Below are 12,478 nucleotides of genomic sequence, written 5' to 3'. Positions count from 1 at the left end.
TTTTTCAGCTTGCATTGATTTATTTTAATGCTAATCATGCAGTATCAAGGGGTGAAACAAACTGCTGAACATGGACAAAAATATGATTTTCCCCAAAAGATAACACAAACAGTAAGTTTGTTGAGACAAAACTCAGGTCTTTTTGCAACAATCAACATAACTTACTAAACATACTTCAGAGCCTATCTATAGCTATGAAGGCGCAGTTCAAAAGTAGGGTGGTCATGATCATTTTCATTACACACAAGAGAACAAAATCCTATTGTTGAACCGTAAAACAATGTAAATAACGCATGTAGAGTATATACACTAGTATATACTTTAGTATAGTAGTCTAGTATATACACTTGTATATACTTTACATAAATATATCAACTAAATGAAGCAGAAATATGAACCCGATACCTTAAATAAGTTGTATGCTTCAATTGCTTTTTTAAACAAATTTGTGACTGCTTTTAAAACATGGCCAGGGATGGATTTTAAGTACTTCAGAAACTACAATAGAAACTTATTGCTAGTATGGTGACGTCCCATAGCGACAAACTGTGCTTCTTGCAAACAAAACTGTCACTGGAAAAAAACTACATTCAGGAATGAAATATTTTAACGATCAATGTGTTTTCATTCACATGCTGAAGTTATCACTAACCGAAAGCTTGACCAGCCAGGAACCAAAGCCCTGTTGCAACAGGTACGCCCTCAGCACGTTCTTAGCCTCCTGGTACGGCTTCGCCATCCTCTTCAGTGACAAAATAACAATAGAAGTAATGTAATTAACAATCCTTTAAGAGTTCTAAACTAACTATAGGACCGTTTTAAATGTGAAACGATATAGCGAAGTTAGGGAAAAAAAGGAGTACTGCAAAAATGTGCCGCCGCTCACTTAAAGATAAGATGAATTACATACAAACTGAACAGTCAAGCAACACAATGAGCAGGTTTTGGTAAATTATCTTTGAGGACTAACAATCAGCAACTGAAAAACTTAGTGAACTGTATGACAAGAACAGACACACCAAAAAATTATTCATCAAGTGTTTAAAATTGAATACTGGGAATTACACTTAATACTACATTTAAACGTGTTGATTCATTTCTAAACACTGACTCTCCCCTTTTGATGAACAAATAAATTGAACGTCAGTGGATTAGTGATGAAACCTATGTTTATCCTATAATACAAGTGTTGCTTTCGTAAACACTACACAAAAGGTGTGGAGAGGAGCTGTTGGGGTTACCTTGGCTTCTCTGTAGGAGCTTGTAGCGAGCAGGTCCTGCCTCTGAGCTTCTTTGGCCACCAACTTGAAGCGGTGCAACATTGCTGCTTTGCATAGACGGCTTGCCAGAGCAGGGCCACTCTTAAAGGGAGATCTGCAACAAGAGAATCAGTGTAAAGATGTAATCACAGACAAAGCTAGCAAGACAGCAGAAAAGTAACCAAGTCAATCCCCACAGAGCTGATAGACTAGGGAACTTGTTCAGATAATGGCCAATGCACACAAGATCATGGCTGCATGTGTCAACATGTATGACGAGAGGTTCACTTCCCATTACGGAAGAATATTATAGGGAAACACCATCAACACCACAAATCCAACTGACTGATTAGTGGATGAAGTTATCATTCATTTCTCATTAATTATGCTGTGATTAACAGTATATTCTGAAATCACATTACTGATTTTTGAATTTTAAATATATGCTACCCAACAGTTGCTGTAGCAATCTCTTGCACCACTTTAACTAGTTGCTGCCAAATTTGACTGACATAATAGTTTAAGGCAAACTTTGATGGTTACATATGACACCCTACTGCCAGCTTCCTATAAAGTCATCCTTACTCCTCTATCGTCTTGCCCTCCAGACCATCCACAACCTCCACGGAGCTGTCTCCCTCGCTCCAGTTGATACCGTGGGTCAACTGGCCACTGTCGGAGCCGTTAGTAGCCACAGAAGGTACCAGGCCGATGTGGGGCCTCATCATGCAGTAGAACATGGGCAGCTGAGAGGTGATCCCCTCTACACGCTGGCTCACGGAGATCTCCATGCCACGGATATCACTGCTGTAAGAATCACCTGTAAGGTTTTAATCAAAAGTTGGTACAGTATATTTCAGCAAATACCTATGTACAGTTACACCTGATTACTTTATTTTGGATTTGAGATTGTTGGAATATTAACTCCAGATAGTGGCGTTACATATTATCCATCTCATGGTTTAATTTATGCAATGTCTGCTTTTGCAATCCAATACAATAGAGTACAACAGGTTGTCAGGTGTCTGAAAATGATGGTATGAAAATTCCATTAATTGAAATGTCATCTAATTGTATTGTGTTTTGTATTGCCTACACTAACAATTTAATTCAGTCATGTTAGCTGCATCATGCTCATTAACACTAATTGGTATAATTACTTTTAATCAATAATCTTACTTTTAAATTTGTTAAAACAAAAAAAAGTATTCTACATTTTCACACACATCCAATACGACTAATTCTGGAGTTTCCCTCTCTCTTAGATTGGGCAAATGTTGGTCATATAGTCATTATGATTATGAGAAGAGGACAGAGTCATATGGAAAATCAAGCATTACACCATTGTCTTTTGTAAAACCTGACTTGGAAACTTGAGTAGGATATTTTCACATCTGTTCAAATGATTTTTATTTTTTTATTTTCCAGATCATTTCAATGTTGGGGAATTCATTGGCTAGAAGTGTGCATTTTTTCTGCCTGAGAAACCATCTTTAAAGCTGAGAGCTGACTTCATGCAGTACTACCTAATGTTAAATCATCTGCTGTATAATTTAAAGGGGCAGCCTTCGCAATAATTGACACACTGTCCAGTCGTGACGATTAGAGGTCCTCAGGGTTCCTCAATATCTCAGATGTACTTGTTGGAAAGTGGAAGTGATTCCATCTAGAAATCCGTTATTCTGAGGAAAGACAATAGCTTAGTGGAGTTATATACAACCTTCTTCATGACCTTGTTCTCGCTGCACCTTTGTGATAAACAGGCTGATTGGGGAAGGAATGGTCAAGCAGATTCTGTGCTGTTTCCTTGCACCAGAAAACATACAAACAACATGAGCGTTAACAGCTGGAAGAGGCCCCGTCTGCCTATGCTATGATGTTTTGACACATTGTTGGGATCCAACTCTTGCCAAAGCAGAGAACGGGTAATGAGCTGAGACCCACACACACAAAACAATTTCATATCATATTTTTTGTCAAGTAAATTACACCCTGATAGACTTCCCCCATCCCAGAAATAAATGCTACCTTTATGAAGCCTATTCTATTAAGTTCTCTCTGAGTGTGTAAGAGAGGCTGATGTTTGTATAGTATTGGACTTCGTTATACTTGGAAGTGGACAAAATGTCAGAAAAACTATACCACTTGTATACTGTACATACCGCTTCAAATAATTAGTAGTCTGGTGGTAAAATGGATTAATGCTCTGGCTGGTTATTGTTGTTATATCAAATCCAGCAAGTTGAATTTTTCCACATTCAAAATGCAACATTTTGACATTTGATTTACAAAAACATTCTTCCTTTTATTAAAATATCATCTCACTACAAGCAACCACCACTAAAGTGAAATTCTTCAGTGAAGAAGGAAACACAAGGGAATTACAACAAAGGTACTCTTTATAAATTTAGAGGTCTATCATTCTGCTGTATTGCCTGACCTAGTTATACTGTCACACATAACATTAGACTGGAGTGATTCTGTTGTTGCCTTTGCATCTCAGATTTTGGAAAAGGTGCCACAAAAACCCTGCTAATCCTGATGATAATTTGACTTGTTCACTTGCCTATGAGGATGCTTTGGACATAAATGGGCTCGATGAAGTGGCTGAGCAAAGCTCCCTGGTATCCTAGCACCTGCCACTGAGTGATCTTGTCTGTGGTGGACATGCTGACCACCTTGGAGGCAGAGTGATCAAAGCCTGACGAGAAAACTGAGAACACCTATAAAAGAAACAAATCAATTTGTAATTATGCAGCGATAGTGCAGGGAACAGTTGCACAAGCCACATTAAAAACCCCTAGATACAATACCTTGCCCTCTACTGACAGGTGTAGGCTGATCTCGTTGTTGACCTGCCATGCCGAAATGGAGAGTGGGTTCAGGCGCCTGAGAATAAAATCCAGAGATCATTTCTACAAATATCAGTCATGCCACTTTACCCAGAATTGGTACTTTTATGGCTGTTATAAGAAACTAACTGCTCACAGCAGCAGCTGCATAATGCTGAGTGCAAAACAACCAGAGCAAGCTTGAGGAAGGATTTTTATTCCAGAGCCTATGTGACTCATGTCACTATGAATATCAGCTGTTTGAGGTTCAAGTTAAGTGTTTTACTCACTGACATTTTATAAATTATCCCAATATTACTCCCAAAAGTTGGTTGCCATAGTTCTTCCCTGACTCAGGACCTACAAACAATAACTCCAGCGCCTCATCAGTAAACAGCAACGAGAAACTCTGAAGGATGAAGCTGATAATCAAACACTCACAGCTTGGAAGGGATCTGAGCAGCACCCTTTGGCAGTTGATTAACATAAAGGTGAAAGGTGATTCCGCTCTTCAGGCTGAGGAGACCGCTGTTGCTGTTCTGCTGGAAGATCGACTTCTCTGTCAGATTGGCCGTTTTGCTGAAGAACATCAGCAGGTGCCGATAAAGAAACCTAACAACACAGTATGAGAATGGCTCATTATGATGTTACATCTGAAATATGGGCATACTGTATGTGCTGTAACAGTGTCTATGAATAATCCAGGAAAACAATTCATACCTTAACTGATGAGGTGTCATTTGAATGCAAGCTTATTTTCAAATTTAAACCAATATTTTCTCCTATAAACACATAGTTGTTGTCTGATACGAGAGCTAAATAAAAACCTGTTCAATTTGTTCAAAAAAACTTTTCCAGTTAGAAGAATGCCAAGGGTCCAAGGATAGAGGGTGTCATATGCTCTATAGTTTGTAAAGCCCCTTGAGGCAAACTTGTAATTTGTGATATATAAATAAAACAGATATACTTCAATAATACAAGGGGTGCAGGTCTCTAAAGCAATACAGTACCTCCACCTGAGGTTTGATTGTGAATTTCAAACTTGTAAATAATGACAACTATAAAATGCATGTGATCTCAGAGCATGGGGGGGACTGCTTGACAAAACAGGAAATGCACCCACTTCGAGAGTTCAGAGAAATTTGTAGGCTACTGTGGTCTACAAAGGTGTCTACGTACACTTACTTACCAAACTTGCAAAAGGCAAACATACAACAAATGTGTCATCATGTGACCACATTTTACAAACTTCTCAGTTTGAAGGTGTTAGAAGTGGTATTTATTCTTGATGTTTGGGGCCCTGTGTGGACTTATGAAACAGTATTTTCCACTACTTACTCAAAATGAAAAAGCTTCTAGAACATATTATGTATACATGTATGAATGTATTTATTGTGACATTGCCAATCTCGATTTTAAGAACTGATTTGCAACCTCTGTGCTATGAATAATAAAGTACCATAACTTCACATGGAAAAATATCACCTTCACTGTTCAGTGCAACACTTGCATCATAGGGTAATGTGAAGAAAATAATTTGTTTATAGGTGTAACATGATACACAAAACAATCTAATAGGGTTATGTTTGCAGCTAACCTCATCAGAGATCTCCTTGCAGTTACAACAGCATGTGAATCATGCACAATCCGTCCACTTGATGAGGCACTCTCTTTGGTATTGAAGTTTCCGGTGCCAAGAGCAACCACCTCACATCCGCTGGCTAAGGGGAGAGAAGAGTGAGGACAGTGGTAAATAAAGTGCACTTAGCTAGTCGACACGCAACTGTTAAACAGAATTCATCACCTCAACTTTATTTGCGTGTATTTCTATTTTTGTTCTTACAGCAGTGTCAAGTAGAGGTATGACATTTCTTTTCTTGGCAGACCTTATGGAGCAAGAAACACAGTGTTGCTCTTAACATACAGTATTATATATAGTACATACTACACATACTTCTTTATCGTGTAATGTTTAAGGCTATGTGGTGGATTGTGGTGTGGTTGTATTTGACTACACTGCAATTTTAGGCTTTTCTGCCAATTTGTCAACAACATGTCAACAGTCTCAATGTTTTGTTACTCTCAAATGAGCCAACTGTAAACACCAGTACATTTTTTTCTATTCGTTATGAGTGACATATTGGGGGTGAACAAACGAAACACATTTCAAGAATGATGTCCACAGATATAGTATTTTTGCATTGCATTTGTACTGAATCATATGACCTCACATTGTCTAGTGTAGCACATAGTATAGCACTGTACAGTGTCTATCATATCACCCGTAATTAAATAATCTTTAAACTTTTCTTCTTTAGTGTCATTTGTAACTAAGAAATACTGTAGAAATTTAGTTGGCACAAAAAGCTTAAATTAATCAGTGAAGTATCCACTAACAATATTTAAGTTAGTTAATTCAATAATGTCACTGTACACAATACACTTATTCAGTAATTAGACTGATAAAAAGTAATGTCAGATGAAATTACCAATTCATCCTATCCTATCCATCCATACCTACGTTTTACTAACCAACCATTGAAGCATATTATTGTCTGAGAGCTCACTTACAAGTCTGAATGATGAATGCTGCTGTGGTGCCTGCACAGGTAGAGAACTCTAGGTGGCTGTTCATCAGTTTAGCGAGCTGATCCCTGACAGCGTGGGGAATCTGGAGGTTGACAGAATTCTTCCTTTCTGAACAGCAAAAAGATGATTAAGGAAACCAAAAATTAAACGGGCTTTGATCTCATTAAAGACACCCTTTATATAGAGATATATTCTACTGTGGCATGTGTTTGTACAGTTTTCCCAACCTGAAATCAAACTGTCCTAATTTGTGGCTGCAATTGATGAGGACTGTTTATCCTTCTGCTATGTGTCTCAGTGTGAACTGTCAGCACTGAAATGTAACATGCCTCTGTATTTCTGATTTAAATTGTTATTTTTACTGTACTGCCATCTCACAAATAGGGCAGTGTGAGTTATTTATATCAAAATCCGGGGTTACCATGAATGGCTCTAGCAGGATAGGTGTTGGAGATGGAGGGCTCCTCTTTTACTGGTAGGGGCGGAGGGACACCTAAGGAAAAACAGGCATGGAAAACAATGAAATTAAGTGCCATCTTAAAAAGGTCCTATTCTACCCAAATGTAACTGCTTAAACTGACCCTGTATCATGTTTATTTTGTATTATTCTGTTATGTCTACCACTATCATCATTTTATTTCTTATTTTGAATCTTAACAGAGTGTTGTCGTACAAGAGCAATGTATGTTAAGCCAACCTACCTACTTCATTGGCAATAATGTCTACTCGTAGCATCACATATAATGTTGGCTCACAACAATATTAATGACATGAACTATAAATGTACAAGGGAGGGAAACCAACCCAGTAAATAGAGGCCAACCTCTGCCAAAATTACAGGAATCATCTAACTCTGCTACAGAAACACAAACTTTAATCAGCTTTAGACCCGAACCTGATGCATCGGGGAGGACAGACGTCGTACTGTCCAGGGTGGGCAGCAGGTCCTGCAGTGCAAACTGTGCTGCTTTGAGCCGGGCATCCTTTTTTGTTATTCCCATGCCAGTTTTGTATTCAACCCCATCAATAACCACACAAAAGGCAAAATAGAGCCCTGGTATGTTGCCTGGGAAAACAGCAGTCAAGAAATTGATTCAATCCAAATCATTAGTTCTGATTTATGGATATATTTTTTCTATAAGAAATGTAGAAAATGCAAAACCAGTTTTCCATATTGGAAAATTTCTCTGGAGGGTCTGTTGATATCGTAGTTATCTAGTATTCTGGTTGTCAGACACAGTGTTACTAGAATTGCCATTTGCACAAACATGCTAAAGCTAAAATTATTGATTGATTAATCAAGAAAGTAACAGACAAATTCATTGATAATTCTAAACAAACAAATCTGAATTACTATAATAATGAATCACTTTAGTTATGGCAGAAGTCATCAAGTAGCACAAGACACTGAACACAGATCACATAAAGATTTTGCATAAGTCTTTCACGGATAATTAATCAACAGGCTTTCACAGTCCGATAACAACAGTAGTGATCTCTGAACTGAATTTGAACAGAGAGACATGCTAAGAGTTTACCTGTGGTCACTGTCTCTTTCATTTCCAAGCTGAATTGCAAAATCTGAGCGAGCTGATGGAGCAAAGTCACAGCATGCGTTTCACCTCTCATGTATTTGTCGATCATTGTTTTAGATAAGACTTTTGGCTTGATAGCAGCTGCTTAGTTTGGGAAAGAAGAAAAAGTGTAGATAGGGCAGATTAAAATTTTACATCCATAATCCAAAATGTTAACTGTCCTGCAACAGACACCAGATCTTACAGGGGATGAACGAGGTCTGCAAGTTATTACTTGGATTAGTTATTAAATTAACTATCAATGCTACTGATAAGAGTCCTGTGGGATTCAAGCAAATCACATTCTAAAACTCACCAGGTTTAACTGTACTTTTCTCTTGTTGGTCAAAGACATCTTTTCTAGAATCATCAAAGGGGGAGGGAGTAAATGGAGGTTCGTATGGTTCAGTCAGACCTGACTTCACAGGCAAATTCCTCATGAGGATCTGGGCAAAACAGGCTCCTCTGGAGCCTCGAAATGATCGACCAGCAGGAAACATCCCAAGCTTTAACAATTACTGAAAACAAAGAATAAAATTTAATACCAGTTTCCATACAAAACAGTCAGGATGATGAGGCCCAAAATTATTCACAAATTTATCGATTTAAATCACACATTAGACAGTATTTACCAACAGTATGCAAAAATAGTTCTTAATGTCTAAACATGACCTGGATACACAGCAGAAAATGGATGGCTGGATTAACTAATCAAAGAGGAATAACTAATTGATTCACATATTTTATAAAAAGGTCAGAGGTCTGGAACAACATTATTGGGGATTTCATTGCTACAAAGACTTATATTTGATAACTAATGTTACTACCTATCATTGGTTTTAAAGGCTTTTTAAGACCTGCGGATATGGTGTATAGGATTGTATTGTAACTTTTTAAACTAGGTCATTTGGCAGTTTGTTTGGTACACACTAACTGAAACTAAAGCAATCTAATACGATAAAGTCCTCCATTCATTAAAATTATAATGTTCAGCTTTTATTGAAATAGCTTAAGAGAGGCGTTGATTTAACTGTATGCTTATTTTGGCGTATGTAGTTTGTGGTGCTGTTGAAATGTACTGAATTATACAGAAAGGTGTTTCTATCATTTAGCCTTCCCTCATTGATATAAATGGGTTGGACAAAATAATACACACACACCTGTCTGTGTACTGCAGTACAATTCAACATCACCACAAACTACAGCCACCAAAATGACCATTGTAACATCACCTCTCTAAAACCGTTTCAACACAAACTGAACATTATATGCCTCACTACCAGAGGATTTATTGCAGGACTGTTGTATTACACTGCATTAGGTTTAGCTAGGTTAGCAGTTAACACTATAAAATCACTACAGTTTAATTCCTACTTAATTTCAGTTTTAATAGTTAGTTCGATAACAATGGTAGTTAGCTTAGCGTTACCATTACGCCGGGATTTTCTAGCAACCCCAAAAACAATGAATATTAATATAGTAATCACTATTACATTAACTTTGCAGTTCCTTTAGCTTTAGTAACAGTTAAAAGGGACGTTAAAAATCCCTCTAACGTTAACTACCTCACCTTGGTTAGTAGCAAATTTGAGGGCAAAATCCTGTTACCTCCGAAACAGACCTTATAGAGTATACTGTAAGTAAAGCATTAAGCTTATGTCCAAACTCACGACAGGAATTTTGTGTCAAAATTTACCGTCCTAAGACAAAAATATTTGACCATCAAAACGACTCACATCGACGTCAACAGTTTCGAACGCTGGGCATGAATTCCCCGTCACGTGAAGCTTCTAGAAGGTGGGCGTGTCCTACGCACGTGCTGGGCAGTTATCGCTTGATTAAGGGCGAGCAAAGATCTTTTATAAATGCGACAAATCACGCTGTATGGAAAACCGTGGACGGTGTGTTGGGCGGCGGTTTTTTTTTTCAGAGCATCAATTTAACTCCCACTCTAGAGCAGGTATTTAGTTGGTAGGTTTTGATCTAGACGAGAACGACGAGGCCAGCCTTATAAACGCGAAACCTGACCATCCGAGTGACTGAATGAGAGTGACAGAATATACTTTCCCCATTGCCCTTTCAAAATGATGTTGCGCCAACAAGCTGTGTTGCCAATTTAGGCTTTTGTTGCAAGATTAACCAAAATTTACATATGTCTCTGCCACTCAGACTCAGTTTTATATTACATCCCTGTTCATCCGGAGTCAAGTAACCATTTTTGTGAAATTTTGTCATAGTTCCTGAGTGAAGTCTTGAGTTATGGCTAAAAAGTGTTTAGTGAGATCACACTGACCTTGACCTTTGGCCTTCGACCACCAAAATCCAATCACTTCATCCCTGAGTCCCATTTATGCCAAATGTGAAGGGATTTCCTTGTAGAATTCTATATCACGTTTAAGAGGCCAAAATTGCGTTTTGTGAGGTTACTGTGACCTTGACCTTTGAGCACCTACATCTTATCAGTTCGTCCTTGGGCCCAAGTGAACATCTGTGCCAAATTTGAAGGGATTCCCTCAAGGATTTTTAGAGATATCATGTCCACAAGGCCAAAACCACATTTTATGAAGTCACGACCTGGACCTTTGACCTCTGACCACCAGAATCGAATCAGGTCATTCTTGAGTCTTAGTGAATGTTTGTACCAGATTTGAAGAAGTTCCATCGAGGCGTTACTGAGATATCGTGTCCGCCAGAATGGGACGGATGCTCGGACAGACGGACATACGACCCAAAACAATATGCCTCCGGCTCTGGCTATCGCTGGCCCAGCAAGAGTTGCCAGTATTTATCACAGGAGATCTGGCTTTCCCCCTGCACATCTATCACGGACCACACAGCAGCTGATGTGAATTAGCCAAATGTGGTGTCATATGACAAAATCTCCATACACATGGAGATGCACATGGAGATTTTGTCATATGACACCACAGTATTTTAGCAGCATTAAGGTTAACTACTTTAGGATAATGCATGAACACTTCCAAAACTGAATAACAGGTGTTTTCTGTTCTTCCCATTCTGCAAGCATTGTGTGAATGCAGCATAAATATTAGCAAAACTGATGATACTCTATCAGCCAGTTTGTGTACTAATTTGCAAATGATGGTTAACATGGTACACAAATTATACAAGCTAAACATCAACATTTTAATGTTGTCATCATGAGCACCTTAGGCTGGCCTTCGTATCCACATGCAAATTAACTCTGAATGCTGAATTGCCATTTTGTTTCACATCATTCATTAGTCGCTGAACAAATCTTCTGGAGGCTAATCAACTCAGAACTGGATCATAACTCACTCACAAACTCACTTTTTACACTTAGCAGGCTGCAGCAGAAAGTGTAGCAGTTTAAATCTTAAAATGTTGACGTATCATCTCCTGTACAAGGAAGAAGGGTAACCATCGCAACCAAGCAACAGACATGCTATTTTTTCAACATTGTAATATTTATTGTTATATATATATTTATTGTTTTTAGGAAAAAAGAAAAGTCATAAAAATGCTAACAAACAACAACGAACAAGTTTCACTCACTGAGAGTGTGTCTTCTCATCTCTGCTTAATAGTCCCAAAAGATATCACTTAAGAAACACTTATTGACCAGTTACCACCTAAGTCAAGTCATTGCTCAGTCCATGCACATGTTTGCACTAGATTTGTTCCAGTGAAACTCAGTGCAAGTTGTGAAAAACTACAGTGGAAGTTATTTCAAAATGGGCTTCCTCTTTCACCTCCCACCCCCGTGGTGACACGATGACAATTATGATGTATCAGTATTGCCCTCCTACTCTTGCTATCTGCAAACTTTCATGTATCCTTCACTAAGTAAAAACAAATTGACCTTGCAAGTGTCCTGGTTTTGTAATAGGAATTTCCCTTCATCCAGATCACTTAAAAAAGCTTCGTGCACTGGCTTATTGTGTCAACTCATAGTGATAGTTTTTAGGGGGTTTTACACTCTGTCACCTTGCTATTTATAGAAAAAGCACGGTCTCAGAAGATTATAAATAACAAAGCAGGTCACAGGGGCACTTGACCTATAATTTTATTGTAGCAGCAGCAGACACTGTATCCAGCTGGTGATAATTATATTTTGTGTTGTTGGATGCTGTTGTTAGATACGATTCCATCCGTTCGTTAACTATGTGGGTCAGGATTCGCATGGCTAGAGCCAATTCCAGCTGCAATCAGACGAGTGGCGGCGCACATCCTGGACAGGTTC

At 38.3% G+C, this 12,478-nt stretch overlaps 1 protein-coding gene across 3 annotated transcripts; it reads right to left on the bottom strand.

Moving 5' to 3' along the window:
* On the bottom strand, nucleotides 1-10,249 carry adad1 (adenosine deaminase domain containing 1 (testis-specific)). Of its 3 annotated transcripts, none has more exons than XM_056383116.1 (13): nucleotides 9,990-10,249; nucleotides 8,570-8,771; nucleotides 8,218-8,358; nucleotides 7,575-7,745; nucleotides 7,101-7,172; nucleotides 6,662-6,787; nucleotides 5,688-5,811; nucleotides 4,532-4,702; nucleotides 4,073-4,148; nucleotides 3,826-3,982; nucleotides 1,845-2,079; nucleotides 1,242-1,374; nucleotides 1-742 (listed from the first exon to the last, which is right to left on the bottom strand). In XM_056383116.1, the coding sequence occupies exons 2-13, from the start codon at nucleotides 8,751-8,753 to the stop codon at nucleotides 629-631; spliced, it is 1,704 nt and encodes a 567-aa protein (XP_056239091.1). In that variant the 5' UTR covers nucleotides 8,754-8,771; nucleotides 9,990-10,249; the 3' UTR covers nucleotides 1-628. The 3 variants fall into 3 exon arrangements, with proteins under 3 accessions (XP_056239091.1, XP_056239090.1, XP_056239092.1); XM_056383115.1 differs by lacking the exon at nucleotides 9,990-10,249 and adding an exon at nucleotides 9,824-9,981; XM_056383117.1 differs by lacking the exon at nucleotides 9,990-10,249 and adding an exon at nucleotides 9,824-9,981 and having other exon boundaries at nucleotides 8,218-8,355.
* Between the last annotated feature and the right edge of the window lie 2,229 nt (nucleotides 10,250-12,478).

Source organism: Seriola aureovittata, chromosome 8 (genome assembly GCF_021018895.1).
Source record: "Seriola aureovittata isolate HTS-2021-v1 ecotype China chromosome 8, ASM2101889v1, whole genome shotgun sequence".
Classification (NCBI taxonomy): domain Eukaryota; kingdom Metazoa; phylum Chordata; class Actinopteri; order Carangiformes; family Carangidae; genus Seriola; species Seriola aureovittata.
This window is presented reverse-complemented; position numbering and strand designations above follow the sequence as displayed.